Source organism: Martes martes, assembly GCF_963455335.1.
Source record: "Martes martes genome assembly, chromosome: 4".
NCBI lineage: Eukaryota > Metazoa > Chordata > Mammalia > Carnivora > Mustelidae > Martes > Martes martes.
Window position 1 is genome coordinate 174117311 of NC_137891.1, and position 27760 is coordinate 174145070.

Genomic DNA, 27760 nt, shown 5'->3' on the forward strand with positions numbered 1-27760 from the left:
GGGAAAAAAACCACGATTGTCTTAACTGAAGCAGAAACACATTTGACAAAATTCAACACCTTTTTGTGATAAATATGCTCTAGAAACTAGGAATAGAGTGGCACTTGGTTGGCTCAGTCAGAAGAGCGTGCGACTCTTGATTTCAGGGTCATAAGTTCCAGTCCCACACTGGGTGCAGAAATACTTAAAAATCTCCTTTAGGGAGGCCTGGGTGGCTCAGTCAGTTAAACATCTGCCTTCGGCTTGGGTTATGATCCCAGGGTCCTGTCAGAGAGAGAGGGTGCGCTCCAGCAGTGAGGGGGAGGAACACAGGGAGAGAGAGAAGCAGACTCCTGGCCAGGCAGGGAGCCCAATGCAGGGCTCCATCCCAGGACCCCAAGATCATGACTTGAGCCAAAGGCAGACACTTAACTGACTGAGCCCCCCAGCCGCCCCTAATTCCTGTCTTAATTTCAGAAGTGTTTATAGTTTTCACTGTACAATTCTTGAAAGTCAAAAATAATAGTCATGAACATCACACATAAATTTTTTTTAAGATTTTATTTATTTGACAGAGATCACAAGTAGGCAGAGAGACAGGCAGAGAGAGAGGAAGGGAAGCAGGATCCCTGCTGAGCAGAGAGCCCGACGCGGGCTGGATCCCAGCGGGGCTCGATACCAGGACCCCGAGATCATGACCTGAGCCGAAGGCAGAGGCTTTAACCCACTGAGCCACCCAGGCGCCCCTAAATATTTTGAAATAAATGTCATGCTAGTAGTTTTGGGTCATGTTCAGTCCTCTAGCTGCAGGTTTGAGAATTCTGTGAGTACAGGTCTGTTACGACGGAGGGAATTTTGGGTGCTGCAGAAGCAAAACAGAACACTTACCAGGTCTTGTTCTCTCCGTAGCTAAAATCTGAGCCCCTTGGAGGCAGGGACAGTACCCTCTTTGCTCCCCTAAGAATGCCAGTCAGTGCACTTAACATTTGGATATCCACCCACCCAGTAGCCACAGTGACTAATCACTAAATGCAAATTTGATCATCTCTTTGCTTAAAATCTATTAAATGAATTGCTATGTGTTCTCCAAAGTCGGTGGTATGGTCCCTGTCAATCTCTCCCATCTTAGTGGGAAGTCTGTCCCTACTCCCTCACAGCTGTGCAGTCATTCTGGTCTTCTTTCCATCTTCCTAAAACAATTTTCCCCCCAAACATTTCTAATTGCAGCCTACAGTAAGCCTACATTGCAATCTGGTTGACATATATAACAACAAACAAGATTTGCAAAGCAATACTTAACTTTATTACTTACGCAGTACACTCCAATGTTGTTGTTGTTTTTTTTAAGTTGGCACCCATTAGATTAATGTTATAACCAGTTAATGAGGTACAACATGGTTGAAAAACACCGCTCTAAGCATTCAATTGCTTTGCCTCAGGGTCTTGGCATATGTTATGTTCTCTGGAAAGCTTTTCTTGTGTCTTCTTTACCTGGATAAATCTTAACCCATTTTAAAAGGATGAACTCAAAGGATGTTTCTCGCTCACTAGAGCGCGTGCGCGCCCTTTCTCTCCCTCCCGCCGACTGCCTGCATTTGAATCCTGGAGATCGTGATGGAAGAGTTAACACTGCCGAAGAACTCGGAACAGCGCATGGCAAATAGTAATGCTCCGTCTTTTGTTGCGAAAGGTAGTAATTATGCAACTAATTGTGTGATTATTAATGTCTTCCCAGAGCTCCCGAACTCTAAACCCCTTGATTATTTTTTGTTCATTTTCATAGTCCTAGCCTCACTTTGCCATGGCAAGTAGAAAGCACTCAGAAAAAACATAATGGATGAAAAAAAAAACCTGCCCAAAAAGAATGAAAACCTAGAAGGAGGAAACAGTGCCCTCGTAGGGCGTCATCACGTTGCTGCAGAAGCACCGCCCCCAAACGCTGGGCACGCCCACCCGGCTGTCGGCGGTCACGTGGGACTCAGCTGGGGGCGGCGGGGGCAGCTGGGCCAAGATGGCGACAATGAGGAACGCGCTGCCGCGGAGACTGGTGGGCTTAGCGTCTCTCCGGGCTGTAAGTGCCCCGGCCCGCCGAGGGGTGGCCCTGCAGGCAGCGTGACAGTCGGGGTCGGGGCCCTGGCCCGTGGCGGCCGCGCTCTGAGAGGCGAAGCCGGACAGTTGCCCAGGCCACTGTCGGGAGGGCCTTGGAGTCTCGGATCTTTGTCCCGCCCACATCTCTTGAGGGGCTTGGGGAGAGTGAGGCCCAAAGATGGGGAACGACTTGCTCGGGTCGTGGAGACCTGGGGCGCCATCCCAGGTGTCCTTGATTCCGTGTAAGGCTCTTCCCGGCGACCCTGGAACCTTCTCCCTCTGAGCTCTCCAAGCTCCTCAGTAGTGACACGTATAATCTTCCAGTTCCGAGTGGAAAAAGCGAGGTCCTCCCCCTCCCTCTGCCTGCATTTCCAGCTCTTGCTGCGTTTGGCGACTTAGGACCATGTGCGACTGATTGCCTTGGAATTGTACTTTGGGCATGTTGGATCCTGCTGTTTTCCCCCACCGATGCTCGGTGACTGGAGGGGAAGTGTAGGAGACCTAGTTGAACGAGGGGTTGAAGAAATGGTTTTGGCTGAAGCTGTGGTGTCCCCGTGGTTCTAACACATTCTAGGTCGCATGACTGTTTGCTCTCTAAATCTCAGTTTTCTCGTTTATAACATGGGTAAACATTACCTGAGTTCTTTGGAGGTTAAGGGAAGTGGAGGTAAAGCATTTGACATTGCTTTAGCTCATAGTGATGAATGAGGTGCGTTTTTTTTGCTTTAATTTAGAAGGAGTCTAAGTGTGTAGTCCAGTGTGTCTCCGCACTACACACTGGGGAGATCACACTATCTTCGTAAGTGAGCCCCTCAGAAAGCCACTTTAATGTCTACTAGGACACCCACCCCTACCAATCGTTAATGTGTAAAATAAAGATGGTACTTCCAACTTGGAAGACAAAATTACGTGAGATGGTGGATATTAATATGCTTTGAAAAAATTCCTGGTGTAATGAGGTCATAGGCTCTCCGTGGGGTTACTAGCAGAGGCTTGGTGTCAGAAACAGGTGGTTCAAGGCCAGACTTCACTTGCTAGCTTTGTGATTTTGGATAATCTTTCTGAGGCTGTTTCTTCCTATGTGAAGTTGAGATAATGATAGTCCCTGCCATGTAGGTACTAAATGAGGTGCCAATCCTGAAGTTAGCACTGGGCTTTAGTTGGTATTTGCTGTTGGTATAGATAGGCCATAGCTCAGGAGGCTTGGCCCTGGTCTTCTGTGGTTAGAGGAGATCATCTCTGAGCAGGGCTGTACAGAGGGAATGAGCTGGGTGTTTAATCTTTTTTTTTTTTTTTAAGATTTTATTTATTTATTTGACAGACAGAGATCACAAGTAGGCAGAGAGGCAGGCAGAGAGACAGGAGGGGAAGCAGGCTCCCCGCTGAGCAGAGAGCCCGACGTGGGGCTCGATCTCAGGACCTTGTGATCATGACCCGAGCCGAAAGCAGAGGCTTCAACCCACTGAGCCACCCAGGCGCCCCATGAGCTGGGTGTTTAACCAAGACAAGAGAATACTGGTGTGGGGGGGTGGGGGGGCGGAGGGCAGAAAGGTGGCAAAGAGGCAATGTGGCCCAGGGGTTAAGAGCCAGCGCTGTCGAGCAACACTGCCAGGTTCAGATAGTGACTCGTGACCAGCTAACCATGTGATCTTGGGAAAGTTACTTAATCTCTGGGCTTCGTATTTTTCACAGTAAAATGGAGATTGTAATAGTTCCTACCAAATAAGGTTGAGAGGTTGATAAAGGTTAATGTGTAAAAGGCTCTCATGAGTGCCTGGCAAATATTAAGTGCTTAATAAATGTGATTGTTTTATTATTATGTGGAGAGTTGTTATGGGGAAGGACATGGAATTTTTTTTTTTCAGATTTTATTTATTTATTTGACAGAGACACAGTGAGAGAGGGAACAGAAGCAGGGGGAGCGGGAGAGGGAGAAGCAGGCTTCCTGCCAAGCAGGGAGCTCGATGCAGGGCTCAGTCCCAGGACCCTGGGATCATGACCTGAGCTGAAGGCAGACGCTTAACGACTGAGCCACCCAGGTGCCCCGAAGGACCGTGGAATTAAGTTTGTTCAGTTTTCGTAAAAGGAGCTTGGAAGCAGGTCTTGCGTGCTTTCAGCAACATCCAACAGTTAACTCTCAAGCCCTGTTATGTCCCAGGGCCTTAGAATTACAGCAATGGATAAAACAAAGTCCCTGCCTCAAGCAGCTTACATTCCAGTGGGCTCGACTTAGGGCAATGTACCAGCAAAGGCTGAACAACCCTGTTGTAGTGACATTCAACGGGCAGGGACCTTCCAGCCTAGCCTGGTGACTTCATGCAATTCAGTGGCTCATCACTTTAGTCTCTAGGAAGTTTTGCTGGCTGCAGACAAGGCCAGTTCAGGTGAGTTGTTCAAATTCCAGCTGATTCGTAGCAGGGAGCGCTTCCTTCCTTGCGGGTTTCAGGAGTTTGGGATCCTTAGTAGATTACCGAGTGCACTTCTCCCCTTGCCCCCCTGCAGTATGTTTATCCTGCCAGATTTACCAGGCTAAATCGGTAAAACAAAGTTAATTTGAAGAGTTACAGTATTAAGAACAGAGGAAGGAGGGAAAAGAAGCTTCATATTGCTTGGGGGTAAGGTGGAGAGGATTGGGGGCAGACTTTAAATGGAAAAGCCTTTTTTTTTTAACTGTCTTCAGCTGTTGGTGTCCTCTCTCCCCAGACCCAGCCTGTGACTGTAACAGAACAAGTCCTCCTCCTTCCCCCAAGTTTCACAAAGTCCAAGGCTAACTACTGCTTCCCATACCTAGGAATTGCCCTGCCCCCGGGGTGGCTCTGCCCTTCATGCATTATTTGCTACTCCTGGGGAGGGAATCTCAAGCAAGCTCCATACCCAGGGCGGAGCCTGAGACCATGACCTGAGCTGAAATCACGAGTCGGATGCTTAACCGACTAAGCCACCCAGGCGCCCCAGGAATTAGAGTTTTGAAATAGAAAATGTTGAGGGTCAGGGGATCGGCAGCTTTACAAAGGGCAGTGAGAGGAGGCCCATCTGGCTGAACGATGAGAAGGAGCCAGATGTGGAAGAGCATTCTGGGCAGAGGGAGTAGTAAGCCTTGGGGCCCTGCTGTGGGAGGAAGGCCACTGGGGCTGCAGTATAGGGACCCTCTACTGGCGGGGGGAGAGGAGGGGAATATGAGGGAGTCAGGACAAGTAAGGAGTTCACTGGGGGATGTGGGACAGTAGAAACAAGTCATGAGTTCACTGAGATCAGCAGGAACCAAATGATAAGAACCTTCTAGCCCACGGGGAGTGGGGTAAGAAGATGAGTCAGGATTCTGGCTTAAGCAATAGAATACATGTGTTGCTTTTTACTGAGAAAGCATGAAGCCAGACGGGGCTTTAGAATTTAAACAGTTCTGTTTGGGGAGGTGCAAATAGGTTTGTGTAGGAAACAACCTACATGCTCAGCTGGCAGACGGGCCGTTGGAAATGGGCCGGTACTAGGAGCAGGAATCTCGTGCCCATTCTGCAGTGAAACGCTTTTGTTCTTTACGTTTTTCCTTCTAAAACCAGCCAAATGTGAGAGAGACGTTGTGTTTCCAGTGAGAGATACTGCGTCCCATCCCAATGAAGATGGGTTCCTTCTTTTATATTTGTCTCCTCGGAGAACTGTGACAATCTTCTCCCAACCCTTCTTGTTTCCTCTTTTAAACCAAAGGTCAGCACCTCTTCTCTGGGTATTTTCCCAAAGCGAGTGAAAATTGTGGAAGTTGGTGCCCGAGATGGACTACAGAATGAAAAGGTAAAGACAGAAATCAACCAAAAGAGGTTTTTCGAGCAGTGAGAATTGCCTGTGGTGGGCGCAGAGGGAGGGACAGAGCTGTGCCAGATCGGATCACCCCAGCTGACGCCAAGCAAAGTCGGGAAGTCGAGGAGGCCACGTGGGGTGGGGTGACAGTACAGCACTCTAAGACGGTGGCATATCAGATGTGGTGTTGCCTGGTCCGTCTCAGGCCCTGTGCGGCAGGGCGGATGGGAAAGGCCGCAGGAGAGTCGACGGAAGGTTGAGGGCATGCCTTTCATCTGGCAATTCCAATTCCGCATGAGGGGACTTATCCAAAGGACGTCATAAAGGCCATATACAAAGACTTAGCCTTAGAGATGCTCCTCACAACCTCACTGTAATAAAATAGTTGGAAACCACCTCAGTGCTCAGTGTGGAGAAAGTTAGCTCAAATATACTTTAATGACTTCGTTAAATGGATTAGGAGGCTGTACTAATATAGGAGTATGTTAAGTGACTAACCAGATTATAAAATCATAGGCATTTTCTTTAATCTTGCACTTTTATGTAAAATAAAAAGCTTATACATCTGTAGGAACATCCACCTAGAGAAGGATCTAGAACAGTGCTGTCCAGTAGCACATTCTGTGAGGATGGAAACGTTCTAGATGTGAGCTGTCTTGGACACGTGGGTTTTGAGCACTTGAAATGTGACTACTGTAGCTGGGGAACTGAAATTTTGTTTTTATGTAATTTAAATTAATGTAAATTTAAGTAACCACTTATGGTTAGTGTCTAATATATTGGACTGCACAGATCTAGAAAGTCACATTATCATGATGTAACTAGTGTTATCTCTGGGAGATTTTAAGGATGTTTTTGTTTGTTTGGGGCATGTTTTCTGAAATAACTGCATTATTTTTTCAATCGGAAAAGCTTTTTCTCTTTTTGGAAGGCATAGCTACAATAGTGAGAACTTATTGATAACAATAAACTAAAAGTTCTGTGAGGGCAGAATCGTGTCTGTTCTGCCCACTGCTGTATCCCTAGCACCTAGCACCAGGATTGGAACAGGGAGGGCTCTCTTATGGGATGGATTAAGGTAAAGTAATGGGAGAGAAATTGATGGGGTTGGTGTGAAAAGGCCTGGTGAGAAAGACTGAGTTCTTGGAATTTTTTTACCTAATCCTGTAAGCACTAGGGAGCCATGGAAGGCTTTTGAGCAGGAGACTGAAACAATGGAGACTGTTTTAGAAAGACTTCTGTGTGGGATGAATTGGTAGAGTGAGACCATGCCAGAACATACAGGGGGGGAATGGTAGTAGATGTGGAAAGAGAGAACCGTAGAATCTAATGAGCAACTAGGCATGGTGGGGGAGGGAGAGAAAGAAGCGTGAGGCCAGCCATGGGAGGATAAGGTCTGGTGCCAGTTCAGAGACGGAAAAGGGGACCCAGACAGAGGGTTAGTCATCACTGCCCTTTCAGGCCACGGCACATGGCTCTCGGTTTGTTTATGATGGGGTCATAAATCAAGAAACAGTTAAGAAAAGGGCTTTATGATAGAAAACTATTGTTTCCAGGTACACATTTAGTCCTCTTCAGGCAAGAAGCTGCCTCCACTGCAAAATACTATCTGTAGAACTTGAAGCTGTCCCCCACCTGTTGGCCTGAATTACACGTAGATTCGTGCCTGTGTCTGAAAGTCGAGATAGCGAAGTGCACGCTGTAGCCACGCTTTGGACTAACAGGCACTGTGGCTGAGACCATTTGGTTCCCACTTTTGCTGACCTGTCTTTTCTGGTGTTTCTTTCTCCATCACAGAATATCGTATCTACTTCTACAAAAATCAAGCTGATAGACATGCTTTCTGAAGCAGGACTCCCTGTTATAGAAGCCACCAGCTTTGTGTCCCCCAAGTGGGTTCCCCAGGTGAGCCCCAGCCCTCAGTAATAAGCGTTTCTCAGATGAGACAGATGTGAAGTTTTGCAGTTGCCCTGGAAGTAAGTAGACGTTGGGAACGTAGGGCTCCAGACCTCTGGCTTGCTCTCATGACTTCTGTAAGCGTGGGGCAGCAGAAGACCATCACCCAGAAGGCAGGAGGCTTGGATTCCGTCTTGCCTTTGGCCCTGACTTGCTTGGGGACCTTGGTGAGATCTTCCCCTCTCCAAGCTTAGGGTGGCCTCTCAAGCCCCATCTGGCTCTGGAAGTCTAGAATCTCTAGCCCTGTCTAGAGATGTGGTGTCTGTGTTTGTAAAAGGGAAAGACAGATGACTCCTGGTTCACAGAAACAATCAAGTGGGAAGAGAGATCTTGTTTCAGCTGAGCGTTAAGTAACACAGAGTTTCTCGGTAAATGGCTGGTAGTGTTGTCGCCGCCTGTGAGAAACTGTCAGTATTAGCCGTAGAGAGAAATTAGGGGACTTACTTGCACCAAGGAGCCCTGGGCCCATCAGCGGTCAAACAAAGAGTAAAAGCACTGGAGAGACACAGCTCTGCAAAAGGACTCCTTCTCCAGGGGTTCTGGACAACAGAGATTGTGTGATAAAAACGTTTTTTCTACCTGAGCTCTCTGCCTGCCTTGGCAGTGACCTGGTAATGTCTCCTTTGGCTCCCAGATGGCTGACAATGCTGAAGTTTTGAAGGGCATCCAGAAATTTCCTGGCATCAACTACCCAGTCCTGACCCCGAATATCAAAGGCTTCCAGGCAGCGGTAAGAGACTCACTTGATGGCGGGGTCCCCTAAAATGAGATTGATGATGTTGATCCCTGTCTTGTCGCTGGGCCTAGTCCCTGTCCTGGGCTGTCTGTGTGAAGGGCTTGCCTCCAGTAATGATGAGCACTGTCAGACAGACCCAAGGCAGTCCTGGCCCTGCCACCCCCAGCTCTCTGACCTGACCAGCTGTTTAACCTCTCTGAGCCTCAGATTATGCCTATAAATTAGGGCTGATCATAGTACCTAATGCTGGAAGGATTTCAGAGGCTAGAATGCTCCTATATTACTTACCGAGAGGCTTAGAGAAAGTAAGTGCTCAGTAAATATTAGCTCTTGTTGTTGTTATCCATTTTCTCTTTAGAGGAGATCGTGCTCCCCACAGTGGTTGCTAGTATCTGCCATCTTTCCTGGACTGTTGCACAAGAACGTCACTGGGGATGCTGATTCTGAATTTAGGCAGAAAGCTGTTCTTTATACACACACACACACACACACACACACACACACATATATACGTATATATAGATACGTATATATTTAAGATTTTAAGATACGTATATATATACGTATATATACGTAAATATATATGTAAAATTATATATAATTTTGTATATAAAATTATATATAAAAATTATATATAACTTTTTATGTATATATACACATATATACATATATATGTGTGTGTATGTGTATATATATATAATTTTTTAAAAGATTTTATTTATTTATTTGACAGAGAGATTTATCACAAGTAGCCAGAGGCAGGCAGAGAGAGACGGGGAAGCAGGCTTCCCGCTGAGCAGAGAGCCCAATGCGGGGCTCGATCCCAGGACCCTGAGATCATGACCTGAGCTGAAGGCAGAGGCTTAACCCGCTGAGCCACCCAGGTGCCCCAGAAAGCTGTTCTTTTTTTTTTTTTTAAAGATTTTATTTATTTATTTGCCAGAGACAGAGAGAGAGTGCGCACATAAGCAGGCAGAGTGGCAGGCAGAGACAGAGAGAAGCAGGGTCCCCGCTAAGCAAGGAGCCTGATGCGGGACTCGATCCCAGGACCCTAGGATCATGACCTGAGCCAAAGGCAGCAGCCCAACCCACTGAGCTACCCAGGCATCCCCAGAAAGCTGTTCTTAAGAGTGACATCCAGGACGGTGATGACAGCAGCAGTGCTGGGCCCTGGGGGAAGGCTGAAGGTGGTTGTGTTTCTTTGATGGGGCTAGAATTCACTGTGTTCATTCCTAGGGCTGCCATAAGAAAATACCAAAAGCTTAGGTGCCTTAAAACAATAGAAATGTATTCTCACAGCTCTGGAGGCAAAAAGTCTGAAACACCGGGGGTACTTGGTTCCTCCAAATACCACTGGTCCCTTCTGAGGGCTGGGAGGACGTGGCTGTCCTAGCTTCTGGTGAAGACTGGCAGTTCTCACTCACCTCACTCCCGTCCTGCCTCTGTCTTCACTGGCCTCTGTGTGTGTCTTCACACGGCCTCCATCTTAGAAGGACGCCAGTCCTATTGGAGTCATGACCACTATGACCTCATTTTAACAAATTACTTCTACACCTACCCTATTTCCAAATAAGGCCAAATTCTGAGGTACTGGGGTTAGGACTTCTACAGACCTTTTTTTGGCGGGGGGTGGGGGTGGGCACAGTTCAACTCATGATATTTGTGTGTTATAAAATTCACTGTAAGACAAGGGGTTTTGCCACTTTGCCAATGCTGGTGTTCCTCAAAGAGAAAAAAGCTGAAAGGAATTCACCCGGCTATTGGCAGATTGCTGCTGGAGCCAAGGAGGTGACTGTCTTTGCAGCTGCCTCAGAGCTGTTCACCAAGAAGAACACCAATTGCTCCATTGAGGAGAGTTTACAGCGATCTGACGAGATCCTGAGGGCGGCTCGGGCCGCCGGTATCCCCGTGCGTGGGTGAGTCACTCCATGTCAGTGTCACCTGCCTTCTCCTCAGAACCATTCTGGAAAGGTGGCCAGGCTCTGACTCAAGCCACCTTCCCCCTACAAACTCCTTATCCTGAGCACAGGCTGCCTACACTCCACACCTTGACATCTCTCCTTAAGTAGATGTGGTCCAAAGAAATTCTGGCAAGTGCTTTCTCCAAAGTGGTTTTGGGGTCTGTTCCCCAGAGGAATCCAGCAGGACAGGACACTCCCCGGAGTCTTTGGAGGTCAGATGAATCCCAGCTCCAGCAACCCCATCCACACAGGTCTGAGGAACCCTCTCGGCCTCTAGGTCTCCAGCATCACATCTTTCACGCCAGGAGTGCTAGGCATTGTCCCTGTGTTACCTGATTGACCTCATGGTCACCCAGCAAGCAGGGCTGTCCCTGCTTCCAGAGGACAGAACCAGCTCAGGAAGGCCGAAGAGCCAGCTGTGAGGTCGTACACTGTCCACACTGCAGCCAGCGTGCTCTTTCAGAAAGTGCACGTGTGATCACCGCACTCCCTGGTTAAAACCTGTCAGTGACGCCCCGACTCTGGACTTCCCACCTGGCTTCCGAGACCCTGCCTTTGTCTGCAGCCTTGTCGTCCACTGCTGCTAACCGTCCAGCCCTGCTTCCCCAGCTCGCTGCATTCCAGCCTGACTGGATCTTCAGCCCTCACTTCCATGCTCCCGCTCTCTTGCCGCTGGGCCTTTGCGCATGCTTTCCATAGACTCAGTCCTCTCCTGTCCTACATCCTACTTGTCCAGGCTAACTCTGCTCATCCTCCAGCTTCTCCAGGAAGCTTTTTCTGGCCCTCCGCTGGTGTTAGTACCCCTCGTCAGGCTCTCAGGGCCCCCGGAAGTCCTCTGACAGAGCACTTGGCTTCATGTTAGCTTCTTCCCTGCCTCCCACTCCCGATGGACCCCGCGCCCCGTGAGGGCAGAGCCCACGTGCCACAGTTCATGGTGGGCTCCCTCCCACAGTACAGGGCCAGCACGCCAGGGTGCTGAGGAAGCAAGGGGTGGGTGCCTGGGGGGGTACGTGGGGAAGCAGGGGCCCATGGGGTCTGCCTGACTCCAAGCCTGTGCTCGTTATCAGCATCTCCCTTCTCCTTGCTCAGCAGTGACTGGAGAACAAGGAGGAGAAGGAAGTTGGGAAAACACTCTGAGATCTTTGGGCCTGAAATGATGTATCCAGCCAACATCTGTGATGCTTCTCACATGCTGAACAGTTTGAGGTCTCAGTGGGGCCTTAGCTCCAACAGGGCAGGTGGGAGCAGAAGCCCACCAAGATCCAAAGATCCAAACTCCTTCCCACAGCTGGCAGGGCGCCGTGATCGGCCTGCGCCCACCTGTCCAGCCACGTGCTGTGTTCCCTGTCGCTGGCTCTGTGCCCAGCGCTTCCATCCTTCTGAGGCTTGAGCACATCCTCTCTACCATCCCAGGCTCCACACTGCTCTGCTCTCTGCCTGGGATGCTCTCCTAGTGGCTCCTGCCACCTGCTCCCCTCCTCCGCTCCCGTGTCACGGCCTGGAGGTCTTCCTGGGCCACCCTGGCTATGGCCAGCCTCCTCTCCTTGCTCCTGCCACACCGCCGTTCTTTCCTTCATGGCACATCTCTCTGAGATCATCTCGCCCGTTCCTTCGGTTGCCCTTTTCATCAGCTCGCTCTCTAACTGGAAATAACCTTCATGAGCGTAGGGACCTTGTCCGTCTTTTCACTGCATGACCCAGTGCCGGGCACGTAGTGGGCAGCTTTCTCAGTATCTGTCGAATAAATGAGTGTATGAATCCTCGGGCAACTCACTGGAGCAGCCGATCCTTGGCCCTCAGGCCAGCCCAGCCCTTTTGTTCCTGCTTGGTTTCATCTGTCCTCGGTCCCCTCCTGGGAGTAGGGGCTCCAGCTACCCTGCGGCGCATGTTCTGCTTTATCTCAACGCCTTATGGCTCTGATGCCTGCTCACTGCCCTCTCCAGCTTGCTTCTCTCCTCAGGCCTGTGCAGCCCCAGCTTCCCCAGCAAGCAGCCGAGGCGGCTCATCCCTTCCCTGCCCTGGCTCTCGGCTGCCCCCTCCTGGCCCCATGCGGGCTCCCTGTGTGTGCTGCCCCTCCTCCCCCCACCAAGGAATTTGCCTTTCCCCCAAGCATTTGACCTTGCCGCTTCAGGGATGACTGTCAGACAGCTACCCGGGTCAGCCCTGCGGGCCTGGCAGCTCAGGGGCCCTGACACCATCCCTCCCCTGTCCTCCCACAGGTATGTCTCCTGTGTGCTTGGATGCCCCTATGAAGGGAAGATCTCCCCGGCCAAAGTAGCTGAGGTGTGTGTATATCGGGCCAGGGGTTTTCCAAGGGTTGTCTGCCTTGCCTGCCTGTGAGGTTCCCCTCACCACCCTTTCCCGGTGGGTCACTGATGTCATTCGTTCCCGCAGCTCCTTCATTGCCCCCCTCTGGGAGCACCGCCCAGCACTTGCTCCTGGAGGCCCACCTCCTAGCGTGCTTGAAGCCCTACCCTCTGCCCCAGCCTGGAACGCCTCTGACTCAGTGTGCGGCTGGTCAGTGGACAGGATAGTTGAGGTGGTCCGTGGAGAGGCTCCCTGCCCAGGCTCCCAGAAGTTCCTCGCCCTCGCTGTCCTCCCAGCAGGAACCAAGTCAGCACTGAGGAGAGCGCAGTGTGGGAACAGGATCTGAGCAACCCAAGGGCATATGCCCCTTAGTTGTCAAAGTCACTGTGCAAATTTAGTGTTATTGTGAGTCCGTTTCTCAAGTGAGGAAACACCCTCCCTGCCCTTCTTGCATAGCAGGGAACATCAAGGAGAGAGCGGTGCTCACTGAGAGTGGCCACTGTGCCCCTGTCCCAGCCTCCCGTCCCGCCAGCCCTCCCTGCCGCCCCGCAAAGCCTCGCCACTGCTTGGAAGGAGAGATAGAAGTTCCAAAAGGATCAGCCCTTTGCGGGCACCCCCCAAGCCAGGGAGCAGCCGGACTGGGTTGGGGCCCCACCGTGTGTCACTTCAGAGCCCACCCCTTCGCTGTGGCCTTTGCCTCCACCCGCTGTCCTCAGTCTGCTGCCCGGGCAGTGGGGTGCTCGCCAGTCCATGTGCCTGGCAGGCCTGTGCTGAGTGTCCTCTGCGTCCCTGCCCTGTCACACCGTCCACCTGTGGCAGCGCCATGCGGGGCAGCATCTCCTCGAGAGGGGCACACGTTGCACTGGTTTCTCAGTGATTTCAGGGATTTGTAGCTGAGCTTCTAAAAGTTGAAACAGTTAGGTACTTCTGTTGAAAATAGCTGCTCAGACCCACGAGGTCGCAGATCTTACTGAAGACAGAGTTCTGTGAGAGGAATCCATTTTCCTGATTCCGGTGGTTGGCTCTGACGCAGGGTGTGGAGGTGGCACGTGAAGTCAGAGGCCACGGGTAGGAGAGGGTGGGAGGAAAGCTCGGGCTTGCAGGGCCAGCTCTGTTCTTTACATCTCTGCTTCCTAGTGAGTAGAGTGGGGGTTTTCTTTCCCACTCAAAGTTGTAAGGAGCCTACGATCGGACAGGAATTTAGCGTTTCGGACAGGGAGATGTCCTGCACAGGCCCAGGACCCCTGCTTCTGAGGTCTTGGACTCCTGGTTGAGGAATCTGATGTCCTCCAAGTGCTTGCTTGCTTGCTCCCCCAGGTCACCAAGAAGATGTACTCAATGGGCTGCTACGAGATCTCCCTGGGGGACACCATCGGCGTGGGCACTCCTGGGGTCATGAAGGACATGCTGTCTGCGGTCATGCACGAGGTGCCCGTGGCTGCCCTAGCTGTCCACTGCCATGACACCTACGGCCAGGCCCTGGCCAACACCTTGATGGCCCTGCAGGTAAGGTGGGTCCCAGGAGAAAGGCGCGTGTCCGTCCTCCGGGAGGACATAGTGGCAGGCCAGCTGGGCTCCCGGGTTCTTTCAGTGAGCACTCGCGGATACCTGTGCACCAGGCCCTGGGCGGCCACAGAGGACACGGACACGTGACCCCAGCCTGTACGGGTGTGTGAGGCGGACAGTCAAGGGAGTTTCGTGGTAGTCCTCATGCGTTAGGACAGGTCACTTGCAGGGAGGAAGCACGTGACTAAGGCAGGCCTCCGCGTCCCAGCTGGGGTGGTCAGAGTGGATTTGCCACGAGAGACCTGAACAAGGCCTGGAGGATGTGAGGAAGTGAAGCAGTTGGAAAAGGGGAAACAGGAAGCTGACTAGGCAGCCCTGGTGGGGTTCTCAGCCCTGAAAGGCTGAGGTGGGGTTTGGGGAGGACACACCCCCAGGCCCAGCGAGTGCTGTGACTGCACATGCGCTTAGGGAGCGGACAGGGTAGGCAGAGAGGCAGACGGAGGTCACTCCAGGGGTGCTGCTCCCCAAAGACTGAACTGAGGCTTCAGATTGGGTTTCTCTCGAGTTCTGCTCCTTGTGGGCTAGGAAGGAGGATTCCGTGAACTGGCCTCCCCTTAGAAGGAAAGTTCTGTTGTCTGACCACAGGCTGTGTCTGTCTTATATCTGACCTTCCTGTCACGTTGGTTGAAGTCTGGCCTGTTGCCTTTAGGTTTGCTAAAGCAATCCTGGGCCGTCTTTGTTCTTAGGGTTTTTTTTTTCCTTTTTTGGTTGGTGGTTTGTTTTTTTTTTTTTTTTTCAATATTAAGTTATCTCCTAGAGGCTCAGGTCTCTAAGCCACATGATCCTGTAACTTTGTTTTCTCCATTGTAGCTGTTCAGGTTAAGGTCTGTGAGAGGTTTGACGGGAGAAAGGGGAACGTCATTAGGAAAGTGGGCAGTGCTGGCCAGGGAAATGGGATAGGCCGCCTGGGGTTAGAGGCCCAACATGAAGTGAGAGCAGCCTTACTTAGGTGGGGGTGGTGGGGGGTAAATGAATCACAGGAAACAACAGAGGCCTGAAATCTGAACCGTGGGTAGTGCTTCCTTTAGGTTTGTGATCAGGAAGGGCCTGGGGAGACCTTTCAGGGTGAGGAATTGAGCATGAAAGGAACCAGGGAAGATAACCCTGGCAGAGGAAACTGTCCACAAAGAAGACTCACACTGTTCCAGGAACTGAAAAGAACCATTGAGGGGCACCTGGGTGACTCAGTCATTTAGCATCTGCCTTCGGCTCAGGTCATGATCCCAGGGTCCTAGGACGGAGCCCTGCATCAGGCTCCCTGCTCAGCGGGAAGCCGCTTCTCCCTCTCCCACTCCCCCTGCCTGTGTTCCTACTCTCGCTGTGTCTCTGTCAAAGAAATAGAATCTTTAAATTAATTAATTAATTATTATTAGTAGTATTTTTTAAAAACAGACTCCTTAGCCAAAGGAAGGAGTAACTCTCAGTGGAATTTCAGGCAGCAGTTGATTGGGAGGTTTGCAAGGACCTCCCGGCTTTGTAGACTCTTGTCCCCATAATGACACGCATGTTTCACCATCCTTGTGTTTCCAGATGGGAGTGAGTGTCGTGGACTCTTCTGTGGCAGGACTCGGAGGCTGTCCCTATGCACAGGGGGCATCCGGAAACCTGGCCACTGAGGACCTCGTCTACATGCTGTCTGGTTTGGGCATTCACACGGTAAGCGCGCCTGCCCCCTGGTGGCAACAGCCCTGAAATGACTAGAACTCTCCTTGAAGCCAGAGGACAGAAGTGGATTGTTTTGTTTACCGGTTTTTTTGGTGATACCGAGGAGAGTTAAGAGGTAGCAGAGGAGGCACCAAGGTGTAGGGAAAGGGCCACATCCGTGACACGAATCAGTTCCCTCTGGACCTCTGCTTCATTCCATGTAAAATGAGGGCAGGAAGAGACAGCCCTCCCCAGGGCTCTGTCAGAGTCAGTGAGGACCCTCAGTGGTGGGTTGGAAGCAGTATCACATCTGAGCTTTGGAACCAGATGGAACTTGGTTTAAAACCTAGTCCTGCCACTCACAAGCTGTGTGACCTGACAAATGATTTCACCTCCCTGGACCTAAGAAACGGGAATGCTGGCAGCACCTCTCTCATGGGGCTGCGATGACTAGGTAGGAAAATGCAGAGTGCCCAGCCCAGAGCTGAGCGCAGGGTACACACCAGTACAGGTGAGCTCCTGGCACGAACAGGTTTTGGGGATGGTCCTTTCGGTTGGTGCTTCCCTCCTGGCTCGCTCTGCCTGGCAGTCTTTGATCACTTTAGTCCACACTTGCTGACTGCTGCAGGCCAGGCTCTGTGCTGGGCGCTGGAGACGGGGACGGAACAAGACTGGTGAGATCCCTGCCCTGGAGGCAGCAGTAGAAACCATTCCACAGACGGAGACATCTTACTTAGGGGGAGCCCCGGGGGTCACCCCAGACGGCAAAAGGCTGCAGCCTTGCAGGCAGGGGCTGTCCCAGCACAAGAGGAACAAGAACCCATCTGTCTTCACCATTACTCTCTCAGTACCGGTTTTGGGTCCAGTCCAAGGTCTCCCTGGATATTGCAGGCATGACATAACCTAGAGCATCCTCTTGTTTCTCGAAGGGTGTGAACCTCCAGAAGCTCCTGGAAGCTGGGACCTTTATCTGCCAAGCCCTGAACAGAAAAACCAGCTCCAAAGTGGCTCAGGCTACCTGTAAGCTGTAAGCCCCTTTGGGGGACTCTGTGGGAATAGGGGCACTCGAGAATGATTCAGGAAAGGGCATGTGGAAATGGAAATGAAATCGACCGGAGCGGGCACCTCCCTAGCAAGTCCACACATAGGACTCCTGCAAAAGGGAGGCAAGGGACAGAAGCTGCTTGGCCTCTGGCCCTCCCTGCCAGACTCTAGTCTGAGTGAGAAGCCTGGAGGGCTGTGGGTCTCCCTGCCCCATGAACCCACCGGCCCAGGAGTTGAATGCCCAGTTCCCTGGTGCTCAGGCCCCATCTCTGGGTGAGGTCCGTCAGCAACCTACACAGCCTGACCCTGCTGTGGCTCTGGGGCCATCGCTGACCCCGCAGGGCAGAGGGGCCTGGAGGAGTTTTTCCCCAAGCTGGCAGAGGACATTTGCAGAAGAGGTGAAGGCTGAGCTGCTCTGGTGACCACCTGCCAACGCCAGCGTCTTTAGAAAATGCCCACTCTGAACATGATTTCTGAGCACAGCTTGTGTAATTAAAGGTCTAATGACATAAAAGCGTGCGCCAGTCTGTGTTGTGCAGCTGTGTGTGCAGGAACGGGGGAGACCGGTGGGGAACAAAACCTCTCCACAGCAGGACATTCTGAGAGGAACGTGTACACCTGGAACTGGTCTGCACGTCTCTGGATCTTCGTTTCCCCACCTGATTCCGGAATTCCTAATGACTGCAAACCCATGGCTTTGGGCCCGCTCCGACCTGGCCAGAACACCCTGGAGAGGTGGTTGCCCAGGCTCCTGGCTCTGTGGGCAGGGAGGTGCGGGTGTGGGCGCTGCCGTCTGTCCCTGCTGGACTCCGGGCCGGGCTCGCACGGCGGCTCATCAGGATGCCATCACTTGGCCCCATCTTTCCTTTAAACCGAAGCACCGCCTCATTTTCTAGCCGACTCTGGGAGGCGGGGTGCGGACACACCGACTATCCCCGGCGGTTGGTGTGGGGGCTGAGCGCAGTCGGCAGCGCGATCTCTCCCTTGGCCGCAGAGTTTCCCCGGCCCCGCGGGGAGGAGGCCGGGGGAAGGTGCAACCAGACCTCCAGAACCAGCTTCCTTCGGTCAGCGCCGCCCCTGACGGCCTCGGGGGCTCGCGGTCGCAGATTTCCTGCAGAGCCGGGCTCGTCCGCCCCACCCCTCGCCCCTGCACCGCGCCGCGCAGGCGCCTTGACGCCTCAGCGCCCTTGGTCTTCCCGGCGCCCGGTAGCGCGCTCCCCGGTGACACGTTTCCTTGGGGGCGTGGAGGGGGCGGGGCCAGGTGGGCCGTCGGCTCTTAAAGGGACCCGGACGCGGGGCGCAGGAGGCGGCGCCGCTGGAGGCAGCGCGGGGCGCGCGCAGTCTGGAGCAGGTTCGCGAGGCTAATGGGTGGGAGGCCTGGCGGGCTCGCGAAGGACTGGGTGGACTGCGGAGAGCGAGGGAGGGCTTCAGGATCCAGGCCGCGTCCGAGGTAGAGTCTCACTAGGGCAGGCTCCTGCAGCATTCAGCTCTCGCTGCCTTGGCTGGGGCGGCCCGGGTTCATTCATTCCCGACCCGGGGACTCCGAGCTCGGCCCCCTCGGAGCCACGGCCCAAATCCCAGCCCGACGCTTACCGCCTCCTCCCCTCCATTTTGCGGACTGGGAAAGCCGAGGCGGCGATAGCCGTCCGAGGTCACCCCGTTGGTCCGGGGCGAGGCTGGCCTCACCAGCCTTTCCGCCTCCTGGGACCCCATCCGCGACCACTTCTAGGGCTTTCGCACGGGGGTGGGGGTGGGGGCGGCCTCGGCGTCAGGAGCAAAGTCCAGCTGAAAGCAGTGGTGAGGGGGGAGGGTGAACCGCTTGGCGCGAGATTAGCGAGCTGTGAGCCTGGAGATCCGGATTCTAGCCGGGCTATCATAGCTGTGTGTCCTCAGGCAAATTACTTAACCTTTCTGACCTTAGTATCCTTCTTGGTGAAGTGCCGGCCATTAACACCTGGCCCATCAAGATGTTGAGAGAATCCAAAAAAATAATGCAGAAGTGACCGGTACAGAGTCTGGCACGCAGCAGCAACTCAGTTAAGTGGGTGGGAGTGGATAAGCCCAGAGGGGGGATTGAGGCAGCCAGGAGGAAGGCGGCTGCGGGCCAGGCCACACCGAATGAAAGACCTGAGTGTCTGGAACCTCCTCCCCCCACACCCTCCGACCCGCCCGCAGAGTTTGTTCAGGGCGGAGGTGCACACCTGGCAGTGGATTCAGAACCAGGGCCACGTCTACACTGCCTGTCTCTGTGCGGCCCAAAGTTGGGTGGGATCCTTAGCTCCTAGCGGGCAGTGACCCAGCTGGCCTGGCATGCATTGGTAGAGGCTGAGCCAGCCTGATTGACCTGGGGTGGGGCCCGTTCCAGGACCTTGGTGCTGCAGCCCCAGAGTTGGGCTTTGCCTGCCTGGCAAAGCACCCCACCCTGGGGCCATTTGGTATATTTCCTGCTTCCTCCCAGCTGACTGTTGAGGGAGAGGGAGTCCTGGACTCTGCCTAGAGCAAGAGCTATTAATCACTGGCCAGTTTGCACCTAGTGATGGCAGAAGGACTGGAAGGCCTGAATCGGAGCAGGCAGAACCTCTTCCTGGGCTCTTGGGAGGCCCAGTGCTGCTGCCATGTTTCCTTCTGGCCAGGACTGCCTAGTCCCCAGACACTTTGGAGGCTTTGCGTTTCATCTCAGTCCCAGGTAAATTGGGAGTAGAAATTGTGGTGCCCGCACATCAGTCTCCCCACCCGTGCGGTGTGCCAGGCCTTTCAAGGCACCTACCACATCACGTTTGTACAATTACAAGCTCCAGCTTCTGGAGCTAGAAAGTGAGGCCAGGAGAGAATAAGTGATCTCCAAGGCCTACAGCCAGAGATGGCATCCAGACGTGGAGTGGGGCCAAGTCCAGAGCCACGCTGTTCACCAGGACACACTACCACTGCCCTCCGCTGAGCTGGAGGGCCCGAGCGGGCAGTCTTGGCCCCCTCTGACACTGTGTTCTGGGCCAGGTACAATGGCAGAGAAGGTGCTGGTGACAGGCGGAGCTGGCTACATCGGCAGTCACACCGTGCTGGAGCTGCTGGAGGCCGGCTATTTGCCCGTGGTCATTGACAACTTCCACAACGCCATCCGTGGTGAGCACAGGGGCGGGGACTCGGGCTTCAGGCGGGGATGGAAGGAAAACTTTGGGTTCCACACCACCTCCTATGGGTGTGGGTCTCCCTCATCACTGGGGAGCCCAGGACCCACGTCCTCCTTTGATGGCCTCCCTTGTGCTCAACCAGGAAGGGGCTCCATGCCTGAGAGCCTGCAGCGGGTTCAAGAGCTTACAGGCCGCTCTGTGGAGTTTGAGGAGATGGACATCTTGGACCAGGCAGCCCTACAGCGTCTCTTTAAGAAGGTAGGTGCTTGGCAGGCAGGGAGGGGGCGCTGCCAAGAGCCAGGCCTATACAGCGACCTCTGACCCTGGCTTCACCCCTGCAGCACAGCTTTACGGCAGTCATCCACTTTGCGGGCCTCAAGGCAGTGGGAGAGTCCGTGCAGAAGCCTCTGGATTATTACAAAGTTAACCTGACCGGAAGCATCCAGCTGCTGGAGGTGAGACAAGCGGCAAGGTCACAGACACCGGGAGGCCCGGGCTCCCACCTGGGCTGGCAGGACCAGACATTGGATGAGGGCCTAGAGGGGACAATCAGGCGGGGCCCAAGCTGTACCATTTTAGACACAGGTCTCTCCACCTCTCCCTACCTTTCCTCCCCAGTCTCACCATCTGTAAACAGGAATGCCCAAACCTCAGCCCCTCTCCCCTGTGAAGGAGGAAGGGGGATGGAAATAATGTGCCAGGCAAAGGCCACTGACACCTCCCCTCCGTGACCAGATCATGAGGGCCCACGGGGTGAAGAACCTGGTGTTCAGCAGCTCGGCCACTGTGTACGGGAACCCACAGTACCTGCCCCTGGATGAGGCCCACCCCACGGGTGGCTGTACCAACCCCTACGGCAAGTCTAAGTTCTTCATTGAGGAAATGATCCGGGACCTGTGCCGGGCAGACAAGGTGAGGGCCCTCCTTGACCCGGCCCTGGTTCCACTCACGGACTCAAGGCTTCCCATGAACCTGAGGGTGGGATCCTGAGCACCACCCACCCAGGAGGAAGGAGGACTCTGGAAGCTGCAGTGACTCGCTCCATGTCCTGGCCCTGGGTGGGTGGACCCAGCTACTTTCCAGGGATAGAGATCAGGCATGGCTCGGGAGCTGGGGGTGCAGGTAAAGAGCTCGGGATTGTGCCTGTGCACGGCCTGCACCCTCACCCCGCCCCCACACGTCCCCTGACCTGCGTCCTGCAGACCTGGAACGCGGTGCTGCTGCGGTACTTCAACCCCATAGGCGCCCATGCCTCGGGCTGCATTGGCGAGGATCCCCAGGGCATCCCCAACAACCTCATGCCCTATGTCTCCCAGGTAAGGGGGAAGGGCGGGGGCGGGGCCGGGCTAGGATTGAAGGGTGCAGCTGGTGCCGAGGGCCTGGGAAGAGCTGACTTGATCTCCACTCCAGGTGGCGATCGGGCGCCGGGAGGTACTGAATGTCTTTGGCAGTGACTATGACACAGAGGATGGCACAGGTGAGCCGAGGACCAGGAGGACCCAGGAGTGGGAGCTGGGGGGAGAGTGAGGGCTGACAGACATGGTACTGAACATCCCCCACACCCAACCACCTCTCTGCAGGTGTCCGGGATTATATCCATGTTGTGGATCTGGCCAAGGGCCACATCGCGGCCTTGAGGAAGCTGAAGGAGCAGTGTGGCTGTCGGGTAGGGAGAGAAGGGAGAAGCGAGTCTGGAGAGGGAGATGGGGTCCAGAGAGGGCAGTTAGTCCAACCTGCTCCACCACCCGTTCTCCTCTCCCGGGCAGATCTACAACCTGGGCACAGGCACGGGCTATTCAGTGCTACAGATGGTCCAGGCCATGGAGAAGGCTTCTGGCCAGAAGGTAGGCCGGCTGTACTCCAGCCCCACGTCGGCCCCCCTGCCCCCACTTCCACAGCGACCCGGGCCCTTCCCAGGGCCAGCTCAGCTAAGCTATAGCTGCTTCCTCTCTCCCAGATCCCATACAAGGTGGTGGCACGGCGGGAAGGCGACGTGGCTGCCTGTTACGCCAACCCCAGCCTGGCCCTCAAGGAGCTGGGCTGGACAGCAGTCTTAGGGCTGGACAGGATGTGTGAGTTTTTGCCTCGACCCCTGACTCTGGGTGCTGGCTTGACCCCTGGGAGGGAGTTAGGGGCAGGGCAGGGGCTGCCTGGGTCTGAGCAGGCCCACCCTGGGCTGCCCAAGACGGTGGGGTCCTGCATTCCAGTGTGGACCCTCACTCCACCTACCCCCATCACAGGTGAAGATCTGTGGCGCTGGCAGAAACAGAATCCTTCAGGCTTTGGTGCGCAGGCCTGAGACCCGTACCATGCACAGGGAAAGGAAAGGACAGCTGCCTGCTCTCCAGCCTCTGGTGGGAACCCAGGGGCCTCAGCCTCCCCTACCTCAAACCCCAGCTGGGCCTTCTCAGCCTACCAGGCACGAGGCCAAGGGTTCCAATGATCAGGAGCTGGGGGGTCTGTAACTCTTCTTTACAGCAGGGTCCACACCATCGGGACCACCAGAAGTGAATGGGGGAGCAGGGGGCCTGAGACAGGCACTAATTTATACTGCTCTGAAAGAGCTTTCCGAAGTCTTTAAAATAAAAGTTTTCTAACACTGAGATTCTTGCACACAATCAGTCCCTACCCTTCGGATAGAATCATCCAGCCTGAGAGTTGAAGCAATTTAATTTTATCGGAATCCAGGACACAACAAGAAAAACACCCAAAACCACATGGAGACAGAAGACGAGACACAACTCCTCCCCCACCTCCCCCCCGGGCGCTAGAGTGGGGACAACGTGGGGGTGGGACAGCTGGGGGAGACCTTGAGCCTCAGTCCAGCCCTGCAGGCTCCAGGCCTGCAGGGGAGCAGGGTAAGGGGGAGGCAGGGCCCAGCCCCCACACTGGGGAGGCTAAGGAAAGGCCCCCTTCAAAGGACTCTGCCCCCTCACCAACACCCCTGCCCAGGGGCAGGTAGCCCACAGCAGCACGGGGGCCCAGGGCCATGGACACATTCATGATTGAGAAGCAGCTGGAGAGAAGGAGGAGAGACACACGATTATCTGGGCAGAATCACTTGGGGGTGGAGTGGTAGGTGGGGCCTGGGAGGGCCCCATGGGCCAAACCCTGAGGTCACAGGAGGGGGCCCAAAGCGGGGCTAGTGAGTGAGGTCCTGAGTGAGTGGGTCAGCGGCTGGGCCCCTTTCTCCCGCTGCCTACAGCCCTGCCCAATACTGCTGCCAGGGGGGCCTGCCTCCAGGGACACGGGAGAAGAGGGCAGCCCACCCCCTGCTGCAGAGAGCCAGGAGGCTGAGGCCAGGAAGGAAGGCCTGGCCAGGCCCCAGCCCACCTGCCCCAGAGGCCTATGGAAAGAGGACAGGTCAGGGATGGTGGGGATGGGCTCGACCGGCTCAGATCCAAGATGGTGCCGCGCGTGCTGGGCCCCCCAGGAGCTGGGGGACTGCGCTGGGGGCCAGCGCCTCTGGTTACACGGGAGGCAGCAGCTTCTCAAGAAACTCCTTCACAGCTGCCATCTCCTGGGGGTGAGGAGGGATTGTGAGAGGCTCCCAGCTGGAGGGAGGAGAGAGAGGGCTAGGAGCAGGAAGGGGCCCCTCATCACTGACCTGAGGACAAGAGCTGTGCATGACGCCTGGGTAAGTCTTGAACTGGACCCTGGCGGGTGTGACAACAGACCGGAGCTTCTCAGCCGTCAGGGCCCCAAACCGTACTGGAACCATGGGGTCCAGCTCCCCATGGCACTGAAGGATGGCCAGGTCCTTGGCACTGCCATTGGCTGCCTGTGGGCCAGACAGGACCTCCAGGGCAAAGCCAATGCTTCGGCACAACTCCCAAGCCACAGGAGCCTCAAAGGGCAGGAGTGGGGTCGCGGAGACACTCACCTGGGGGAAGGCCCGGTGCAGAGGCAGCCAACAGCTCAACGCGACAATGCCAGCCAGAGGGTGGGGACAGGTAAGGGCTGTGTAGAGGGACAGGGCCCCACCCTGGAGGGAGGAGAGAATGAAAGGTCATGAGGGCACGGCTCACCTCCCACCTCCCACCCCCTCTGTCTCCCCTCACCTGTGAAAAGCCTCCCAGGACGATTCGATTGGCAGGGATCCCATTCTTCATCTCGTGCTCAATCAAGGCCTTGACTGGGGGAGGGGACATGACTGGGTAGGAGAAAAGCCGCTGGGGGGCCCAAGGAAGGGAGCCAGACACTGCCCAAAGCTTTCTTGGGGGGGGGGGGTGTGGAGAGAGGAGGGTGGATGCTGAGGAGGGGCTGGGGCCTTACTGTTCTCTGCTGCCTTCTTGATGCCAGCCTCGTCCTCGGGGGCATCTGGACTCAGCCCCATCAGGTCAAACCTCGGGGAGGAGAGAGATGTTGGCTCCTGGAAGGCCCTGGCCAGCCCCCTGCAGCTCTCTCCGCTCCCATCCTTTCTCCCCGGCCCCCCGCACAACACCCCCACCAACTCACCAGGAGGGCATCACCATCTTCATGTTGAGGGTCACAGGGATCCGGGGTCTGGGGAGGGGCAGCAAGAAGGGCCATCATGTGCAGAAGAGATGAGAAAGCCATAGCAGAGAGCCAGGAGGGGGCAGAGTAGCCCCTGGGGGCCCCTCCCAGCAGGCAAGGCCTGTGTTTAAGGTGTTGCCAGGCAACCTGCCACGTGGGGCTGGAGGCTGTGGTTGGGGCACCAGCAGAGCAGCAGAGCCTGACACTCGGTGTGACGGGGTTCCAGCTCAGTGGGTGAGTACTTGGGGAAGGGACCCAGGATCTTCTGGGTCTAGGAGATCCCTGCTCTAGGAGGGCCTAGGGCTGGGGGCTGGGGCTCCAAGCTCCATGGGAGTGAAGGCTGAGAATGGCACCTCTAACCGCCCTGGGCCCAGACCGCAGGATGCAGCTGGCAGGAGAGAACAGGCCTGAGACCACAGGACCACCAACCCCGCCCCCGGCTGATCCCCAGCCTCAGCTCCTCCCTTGCTGGGGTGACACTCACGCATGGGGACAGATGTACTTGACGTGAGGGAGCCGGATGGTGGAGAGGGCGTCAGCCCAGCTGTGCCTGTAGGAAGGGGAAAACAGCACCGATGTGGGGAGGGAGGGAGGGAGAGCGCAGACCCCCCTCAATCCTGCCCATTGGGCCCTTCTCCACCTTCCCAAGGAAGTACCCCCTCCCTCTCCAGGTCACTCACCCAGTGTCTCCAAGTCCATGTAAAAAAATAACCTGAAAAAGGGACAGACAGGGAGGTGGGAAGAGGGCAGTCACCACCCTGCTCTCATTTCCCCTCAGTCCTCCAACTTCGGGCCACCCCCTGAGCCCCCAAGAACCTGGGGGGAACTGTGGCAGCAGCCAAGCAGGCTATTAACCCGTCACCCCCGGCTTCAGTTTGCTCCCTTCTCAACTGTATCACCTCTATTTTTCCCCACACCCCTTCCAGCCAGTTTCCCCAGCCGGGCTGGGGGCCGGGCCGGGGGCTGCTGAGGGCGGTTGCGGTGGGGGGGGCCTTACCGCGGCCGTTTCCCGCTCAGCTCCAGACACGGTGGCAGCATCGGTGAGCAGGGGCACAGACATGGTGTTACCACACATACACTGCAGGCTCCACGGCTGGGGCCTGTGCAAATTCAGGGGAGCGGTCAAGAGCAGGACCAGGCAGTGGGGAGAGACTCCTGATACAGGAGAAGAGCCTCAAACCGAGGGCCCACTCAGCCAGTGCCCCGTAACACCCTAGGTTCTGTCCCAAGGTGCACCAAGAAAAGACAGGCAAGGCAAGGCCAGCAAAAAGTCTCAGGCCAGAGCAGGTAGGAAGTTTGCCTCCCTTCCAGGGCTGAAAAGCAGAAGAAGCCACCCTAGTGCCCCTGGTTCTGGCCCACCACATAGCCTGAGTTTGCTGGGGATCCAGAGGGGCAGAAGGAGGGCTGAGGGGCTGTGGGGGAAGGGAGCCAGGGCATCCCCTGCTATCGTGGTCCCCCCACTAACTGCCTCCTTCCTGCTCTCTGATCATCGTGCCTCTAATAGAGCCCCGGGTTCCCTCCTCCCCAACTCCTAGCCCTACTTGGAAACGAAGGGGAGAAAAATGCCAGAAAGTATGCTTTCAGACCCTACCCCCAACACCCCCCCACACACAACATTTTCTCCAACCTCCCCCCACCCCGACATCCAGCCCCCACCCGGCCTTCACAAGCAGTTTCTGGCTCAGGCATTCCTAGAGCCCCCAGGGCTGCCCATGTCCCCAGAACGAGGCACAGACTCCCATCCACTACCCACCCCATAACTGGTGCCCCAAGCCCGACTGAATGGTGCTACCTGCTACTGCTAGTGCCCACTGAATCCAACCAGGTCCCCCAATTTTGACCATGCTCTGGGACTCCCAAGCACACAAAAGAATGTGAAGCTGGTTGGCTTCTCCGCATCCTTAGCATCCTCCAAAGTCCCCAGAAGCTACCTGCCCCTAGGCACCTACCTTCCCAGTGGTGTCCACCCCCGCCCCCTTCCCACAGCTTCAACCTTCCATCTCTAACCCCAAATGTGCCTCTCCATGTGGGATCCCTCACCTCTGACCCTGGGGTCCTTCTTACCAAACAGGGATGCACCTTTCGCCCTAAGCTGGGATTCCCTTCCTTCCTTGCTGGGAGACTTCCACCTCTCACCCCAGGGTCCCCCTTCTCAAAGTGATGTCTCCCCCCTTAACAGGGAAGGGAGCTCCCCACAGTAACTACTTCCACCCTAAGCCAAGGGCTCCCACTCTCCACACTAGGAACGTCTGTTCTGACCAAGGGTCGCTCTCTCCCTACAGTGACATTTTCTACCCTGAGCCAGGACCCTCTCTTCTGCCCACAAAGGGGTGTTCTACTTTTGACCCCAGGGAGCCCCAGCCCCACAATGGGATCTTCCACTTCCGACCCTAAGTCCCTCCCATCCTAGCCCGACGCCTTCTTGCCCCTCTCTACCCGCAAAGTCCCCAAGACCGGCCAGCGCCTCTTCGCACTTCACTCCCCACCCCCATCCCTCACAACCGCGGTCGCCTCCCCACTCGCCGGGACCCCCGCGGAGATCCGGTCTCCTCCCCCCACCCTCCCTCTGTCGGCTGGCCCCGGACAAGGGTACCTCCACTCCCTGGGGGTTTCGAGACCTCTCGGGCGATTCTCCTCTTTCTCCTGCACAGACACACACTCTTCCCCCTCGGCCGCCCCCGCCGGAACTTCCGTTCGAGTCCCGGGAACCCAGCCATCGCGCTGCCGGAAGTAGCCTGGCCAGCGGTACGGAACCCGGAAGTGGGCGTCGGCGATCCGCCAGATAGGAGCTGCCATGTTGGGTACGGTGGGGCCACTCCCCGTAATGAAGCCACCGAGTCACCGGCAGGTTCCAGGCAGCGCGTCGGTAATTCCCGCCTGCTACCACCGCCCATGCGCCTCCTGAAGGAGAGCTATGCGGAAGGAGAGCCAGCGCTTACACTAGCATAGCTTCGGTTGGATCATACACTGGATGGAGGGCATCATGCACTGAAGACATCCTTAGTGGCCATCGCGGCCTCCACTCTTATTCTAAAGATGAGGAAACCGACGCTCAGGGAGGG

General features: G+C 55.2%; 3 protein-coding genes across 8 annotated transcripts; 2 read left to right on the forward strand and 1 right to left on the reverse strand.

The window, feature by feature from the left end:
- The first annotated feature begins 1944 nt into the window (after positions 1–1944).
- HMGCL (3-hydroxy-3-methylglutaryl-CoA lyase) lies at positions 1945–17592 on the forward strand. 2 transcript variants are annotated; one of them, XM_080802351.1, is made up of 9 exons: positions 1945–2050; positions 5770–5853; positions 7657–7764; positions 8450–8545; positions 10319–10467; positions 12732–12795; positions 14137–14325; positions 15916–16041; positions 16959–17592. In XM_080802351.1, exons 1-9 carry the CDS (start codon positions 1991–1993, stop codon positions 17058–17060), a joined length of 978 nt encoding a protein of 325 aa, XP_080658477.1. In that variant the 5' UTR covers positions 1945–1990; the 3' UTR covers positions 17061–17592. The 2 variants fall into 2 exon arrangements, with proteins under 2 accessions (XP_080658477.1, XP_080658478.1); XM_080802352.1 differs by lacking the exon at positions 1945–2050 and adding an exon at positions 3792–4451.
- A 699-nt stretch (positions 17593–18291) lies between these two features.
- On the forward strand, positions 18292–22817 carry GALE (UDP-galactose-4-epimerase). 5 transcript variants are annotated; one of them, XM_080802347.1, is made up of 11 exons: positions 18292–18424; positions 20068–20193; positions 20344–20459; positions 20543–20656; positions 20937–21113; positions 21404–21517; positions 21612–21678; positions 21782–21867; positions 21968–22045; positions 22159–22273; positions 22442–22817. In XM_080802347.1, exons 2-11 carry the CDS (start codon positions 20073–20075, stop codon positions 22498–22500), a joined length of 1047 nt encoding a protein of 348 aa, XP_080658473.1. In that variant the 5' UTR covers positions 18292–18424; positions 20068–20072; the 3' UTR covers positions 22501–22817. The 5 variants fall into 5 exon arrangements, with proteins under 5 accessions (XP_080658473.1, XP_080658475.1, XP_080658474.1 ...); XM_080802349.1 differs by having other exon boundaries at positions 18376–18424; positions 18995–20193; XM_080802348.1 differs by having other exon boundaries at positions 18377–18523.
- A 36-nt stretch (positions 22818–22853) lies between these two features.
- LYPLA2 (lysophospholipase 2) lies at positions 22854–27395 on the reverse strand. Its single transcript, XM_080801348.1, has 10 exons — positions 27292–27395; positions 25696–25798; positions 25379–25410; positions 25183–25248; positions 24660–24707; positions 24477–24547; positions 24263–24336; positions 24085–24186; positions 23809–23982; positions 22854–23721 (listed from the first exon to the last, which is right to left on the reverse strand). The coding sequence occupies exons 2-10, from the start codon at positions 25771–25773 to the stop codon at positions 23671–23673; spliced, it is 696 nt and encodes a 231-aa protein (XP_080657474.1). The 5' UTR covers positions 25774–25798; positions 27292–27395; the 3' UTR covers positions 22854–23670.
- Between the last annotated feature and the right edge of the window lie 365 nt (positions 27396–27760).